Genomic DNA, 4,687 nt, shown 5'->3' with positions numbered 1-4,687 from the left:
GCTCCATGGGAAGGGTGCGTTTTCGTCGCCAGGAAACCAACCCGCGCCCGTGTTTCGATCGGCAGATGTGATCCAAGAAGGATACATGTTAAAGCAGGGGTCTCGGTTCCGCATGCTGACTAAGCGGTACTTCATCTTGCGCCTTGAAGAAAAGCACATGACGTTGGGGTACTACACGTCGAAGGAAGACTTGGTGTTGTGCTCGGAGACCCCCATCGGGCCGGGCCACGCTCTGTACGATATTTCGGTGGAGGGGCATCGCCGACTCGAGCTACGCCACGGAACGTCGAGCTTGATAGTTGAGATCGAATCCGAACAGGACTTTGTCAAGTGGAAGAACGCGTTGCAGGAAGCTGTGCGGTGGCATCACGCGATGGTGTTTGACGGGGCCAACAAGGTTACGTCGTACGGGAAGAAGTGCTTGGACGACGAGGCTGCGGAAGCACTTGCACGGCAGGAGGCCGCAAAGAAGCAGCGGGAGACCGTGGCCAAGAAGGCCGAAGCAACCGCCACGGCCAACGCAAACAAGCCCAAGTTTCTCCCGTCGATGCGGCCCGGGTTTCAATGCTTCACCGTGTCCAACACAAAGTTCGACATCCCCGTCGACTATACGTATGTGAAAACAATTGGGTCGGGGGCGTACGGCGTGGTCATCGCGGCCGAGAAGAGTGGCAAGCAGGTCGCTATCAAGAACATCCAACGCGCCTTTGACGACTTAACCGACGCCAAGCGCATTGTCCGGTGCGTTGGCTTGCGTGCGCCGCCGCCGTTCCACTCACCATCTACGTGCGCAGGGAGATTAAGCTCATGCGGCACTTTCGCCATAAATGCTTGCTAGGAATTGAGGACATTATCGAGCCCGTCGAGATAGCAACATTTGAAGACGTGTACATTGTGTCCGAGTGCATGGCGACTGACCTGCATCGCGTCATCTATTCGAGGCACCCGCTGAGCGAAGAGCACGTGTGCTTCTTTCTGTACCAAATGCTCATGGTGCGCGGAATCGTCGTGCGTCGTCCCGACACGATAAAATGCGTAGGCACTCAAGTACATCCACAGCGCAAACGTGATTCATCGCGACCTCAAGCCGTCCAACATCCTAGTCAATGCCAACTGCGAGCTGAAAGTGTGCGATTTTGGATTGGCCCGCGGCGTCGTCGACAATTTGGAATTGACCGAATACGTTGTGACGAGATGGTGAGCGCATGCCAATGTGTTTGGCTAACGAGGTCATAGGTACCGCGCGCCCGAAATCATGTTGGGGTGCATGAAATATACCAAGACCGTCGACGTGTGGAGCTTGGGGTGCATCTTTGCCGAAATGCTCAGCCGCAAGCCGCTCTTTCCTGGCCAGGACTACATTGACCAGCTACACTTGATCATGAACGCGCTGGGCGTACCGACCGACGACGAGCTCTACTTTGTGACAAATGCACGGGCCCGCAAGTTTATGAACACCGAGTACCACACGCGGGTACCGTCGGTCGTTGTTGTCGGTGGCGTTGACCGATTGTTCATGCGGCGTAGGGACAAGCCCCGCTTAAACCTCTTGCCGCACTCTTCCCAGACATCTCGCCAGACGCCATGAACCTCCTGGAGCGCATGCTCGTACTCGACCCCCACAAACGCATCCAAGTCGACGATGCCCTCGCACATCCGTACTTTGCCTCGATCCGCACTGTCGGCGACGAGACCGTGGCAGCGGCCCCGTTCGATTTTGAATTCGAGTCGGAGGAACTCACGAAGCGGCGGCTCCAGCAACTCATTTGGGACGAAATGCGCCATTTCCACCCGATCGTGTCGTAACTATATAACACTCCTCGCATGTGTTCACGATGGTTGCAGCAGTTCACGGACAGTCGCTGACGTGGGCTTTGACGTCGGCGCGACCACCACCAGATCAAGCCGTTCGGTTGCGCGATGCCGGCTATTGCATTCCTGCCTACGACCGCCTAGCCATAGTCATAGCAGTTGAGCCGGTTCACTGCCAACTTCTGGTAGCTGCGACAGGACGCATGCATGATCGACTCGAACGCAGCCACAAGGCGAGGGCTGATCGACCGACACCACAGCAGTGCCAAGATTCGGGGTCGGAGGGGGTGCTTGGTTTTGTGGCCCGACCGCGCTACAGCCTGCTGCTGTATGGGCACATTTCACCGGCGCGGATGGACTTGGGGTGCCGTCGGGACGATTGCACAGCTATTTTTGGATGCCATCACCGCCATGTCGACGCAGGAGGTGCGAGCCGACCGTGGCCATGTCAACCGTGCGGATGTAACCCAATAGGCTGCCGACCTGGAAGCGAACGAAGAGCGGGTCGAGCAGGTCGTGGTGTGTGCGCTTTGCTGCGTCCGCAGCCGGATCATTCAACTCGTGTGCGTGGCGCTCCCTAGCGGCGTGTGCCTCTGCATCTATTGTTTCAGCTCGTCGCCTCGACCAGAGGCGGCACTCATCGTGGGACTCGTTCCGGTTAGCCTTTTTGGTCTAGTCCTTGTGGTGCGTGGATTGCTTCACTCTGGGACGTGAGCTGACGGCAACGCCATCGCCGCACGATAGTGTCTTCCCGGTCTCGTATTTTGGAGTCAGGTCGCCACGGACCACAACGACGCCCACCGTGCCCACCGGTACGGCACATTGACGCCGTGGCGCGCACGTCACCAGTTGCTTTAGAGTGCTCAAAGCAAAACAGCAAACGTCCCGCATCGCCGGCCAAGTCGCGTGCGATGCCACAGATGCGACCGACAACCAGCCGCCCAACACATTCGCCTTGTGTCTGGATGCAGCCAAATCCAACAATGTCGAGTTCATGGTGTGGGCATTAGCGAAAGGTCAATGCCCAGACGAAACGGATCATGTGAGGATGGATGGCAATTTTTGCAGCGACGATTGACATGCTGTCGTGTAGCTGGGGCGGACACCGCTCCACTGGGCATGCTGCAACGGCAGCGACGACGTCGCCGAGATGCTAATCAAAGCAGGCGCGGCCTTGGACTTGCACGATCGGGTGAGCTTGCTGCCTGGTGCCAAAGTGCTCATGGCATGTCGTAGCTGGAAGGGTTCACGCCCCTCCATTACGCGGCGTTTTACGGCCACATCAAGCTGACACGGCTCATGGTGGTCAACGGAGCCAACATGGAAAGCGATTGCAATGTGCGTAACATGACACTGTCATGTTCAATTCACCGTGGCCACAGAAACACATGAACCCGCTGCAGCTCGCAGAAATGGCGTGCCTCAAGGTCCACACCGTGCAGCCTTCCCACCCCCTCGTCATCAAATACGTCCGTGGCATGCGTACTCCGAGTGGTTTCGTGTGTGCGGGTGACCTTGCGATTTGATGGCGGCGGCGCTGTATTGCGTTGGCAACGTTTGCGTTCTGGTTGCCTTACCGTTTCTGGTAGCTGCGCACGGCTATGGGCGAACGCGCGACGCCACCTCTGGAACACACATGCGGGCTGACTGTGGCGCGGCTTCTCGACCGACATGGAAGTATCGAACCCACGGAGCCAGGGTGAAGCCCGACTGGCAGGTTCGGGTTTCGATGGTGCACTGAATTTGGCAGAGTGGCGGCACGACAATGAGGTATTGGTCGAAATGAACGCTGCAATAAAGGGGTTGTCGATTACAGCACGTCGTCGTTCACGAGGAGTTCGCAGTCGTAAATGCCAAGGGGGATGTGCTGGGTGTCAGTTTGAACCGTGGAGACGATCTGAAGCATCCCGTGGCGCAATTGACTCTCGAGCTGCATGTGGTACTCGTCGGGGTTGGCGCTCGGATGGACGAGGACTCGAATTGGCAACGTCCACTTCTCCCACACGACTTTTTCTTCGTTCTGGACGAATCCGAACAGCGCCTTGTTCACCCGCGTCTCAAAGAACACGACTGTGATGCGGTGGCCTCTGCCCGCGTGATGACGTGTCATGTGTCGTTGGAATTGCGCGATCGCAGCGTCCACCTTGCGCGTGACTTCGGCCACTGGGCAGTACGCATATGTGATGGGCCGAAAACGGCAGTGTGCTTCGGCGGGCCGCACTGGCCCGGGAGCTCGAGTGAAGAGTATCGTGTGCAGGAGACATGCAACACACTCGGCAAGCTCTGACACTCCCACTCGTAGCTCTTCCAACTCGTGCTCGTGCGTCACGCCGGCCGTCGCCGCCATCGCCATTTTTGCATTCCCGTGATACGCCATGGTGGTTTTCTCGTGAGAACACTCACACTATTTAACGATAACTTAGTTGTGCAATTCTCGATGCTTCTTCGAGCATGAAAAAATATCGACTAACAGTAAATTTGCTATTATTTGAACAGATATTTCTCTACCGAATTTTCTAAACAGGTCAGAAAGGGGATTTTTCAAGATTGTCCAACAAGTGGAAATATTTCTCACGATCGTCCAAGTTGAAAGCTCCTGAGGTATTTTTATTCCAAGTCGTCCATCGCGACATGGTTGGTTAAAAGTCTCTTGAGCAGGAAGACGCTGCATACATGAGTACAGATCGAAAGTCGCTGGGTCGTACCGCTCGGTGGCTGTCGCGCTCGGGGTGACGTCGTGGACGGCGGGTGCGGTCTGTGATTGCAGCGGGGCCGCTGAAATTCTGGAAGGAGATGACTAAATCCCACGTGGGACTAACTTCCAACGTTATAAAGCTCGCGAGACTTTTAGCCAATCATATTGCGGTGCACGATT

General features: G+C 56.4%; 3 protein-coding genes across 5 annotated transcripts; 2 read left to right on the top strand and 1 right to left on the bottom strand.

Moving 5' to 3' along the window:
• On the top strand, window positions 1-1,891 carry H310_12897. Of its 2 annotated transcripts, XM_008880158.1 has the most exons (5): window positions 1-741; window positions 795-993; window positions 1,040-1,197; window positions 1,237-1,474; window positions 1,528-1,891. In XM_008880158.1, exons 1-5 carry the CDS (start codon window positions 86-88, stop codon window positions 1,804-1,806), a joined length of 1,530 nt encoding a protein of 509 aa, XP_008878380.1. In that variant the 5' UTR covers window positions 1-85; the 3' UTR covers window positions 1,807-1,891. The 2 variants fall into 2 exon arrangements, with proteins under 2 accessions (XP_008878380.1, XP_008878379.1); XM_008880157.1 differs by having other exon boundaries at window positions 795-1,197.
• A 313-nt stretch (window positions 1,892-2,204) lies between these two features.
• H310_12895 lies at window positions 2,205-4,249 on the top strand. 2 transcript variants are annotated; one of them, XM_008880155.1, is made up of 8 exons: window positions 2,205-2,238; window positions 2,287-2,496; window positions 2,557-2,624; window positions 2,671-2,854; window positions 2,906-3,004; window positions 3,049-3,150; window positions 3,195-3,281; window positions 3,402-4,249. In XM_008880155.1, exons 1-8 carry the CDS (start codon window positions 2,224-2,226, stop codon window positions 3,513-3,515), a joined length of 879 nt encoding a protein of 292 aa, XP_008878377.1. In that variant the 5' UTR covers window positions 2,205-2,223; the 3' UTR covers window positions 3,516-4,249. The 2 variants fall into 2 exon arrangements, with proteins under 2 accessions (XP_008878377.1, XP_008878376.1); XM_008880154.1 differs by having other exon boundaries at window positions 3,195-4,249.
• On the bottom strand, window positions 3,058-4,225 carry H310_12896 (hypothetical protein). The gene has a single exon (XM_008880156.1). The coding sequence runs from the start codon at window positions 4,187-4,189 to the stop codon at window positions 3,623-3,625; it is 567 nt and encodes a 188-aa protein (XP_008878378.1). The 5' UTR covers window positions 4,190-4,225; the 3' UTR covers window positions 3,058-3,622.
• Window positions 4,250-4,687: the final 438 nt, after the last annotated feature.

This window comes from Aphanomyces invadans (genome assembly GCF_000520115.1).
Source record: "Aphanomyces invadans strain NJM9701 unplaced genomic scaffold supercont1.44, whole genome shotgun sequence".
Taxonomy (NCBI): Eukaryota; Oomycota; class Saprolegniomycetes; order Saprolegniales; family Verrucalvaceae; genus Aphanomyces; species Aphanomyces invadans.
The sequence above is the reverse complement of the archived record's forward strand: the minus strand, read 5'-3'. Positions and strand labels throughout refer to the sequence as shown.

Excerpts from the sequence above, each read along its gene's own strand:
- H310_12896 (XM_008880156.1), bottom strand. The coding sequence starts at position 4,189 with ATGGCGTATCACGGGAATGCAAAAATGGCGATGGCGGCGACGGCCGGC.
- H310_12895 (XM_008880155.1), top strand. Across the intron at positions 2,855-2,905 it reads GCCCAGACGAAACGGATCAT|CTGGGGCGGACACCGCTCCA; the intron begins GTGAGGATGGAT and ends GCTGTCGTGTAG. Across the intron at positions 3,005-3,048 it reads CCTTGGACTTGCACGATCGG|CTGGAAGGGTTCACGCCCCT; the intron begins GTGAGCTTGCTG and ends GGCATGTCGTAG.
- H310_12897 (XM_008880158.1), top strand. The coding sequence starts at position 86 with ATGTTAAAGCAGGGGTCTCGGTTCCGCATGCTGACTAAGCGGTACTTC. Across the intron at positions 742-794 it reads GACGCCAAGCGCATTGTCCG|GGAGATTAAGCTCATGCGGC; the intron begins GTGCGTTGGCTT and ends CTACGTGCGCAG. Across the intron at positions 994-1,039 it reads TTCTGTACCAAATGCTCATG|GCACTCAAGTACATCCACAG; the intron begins GTGCGCGGAATC and ends TAAAATGCGTAG.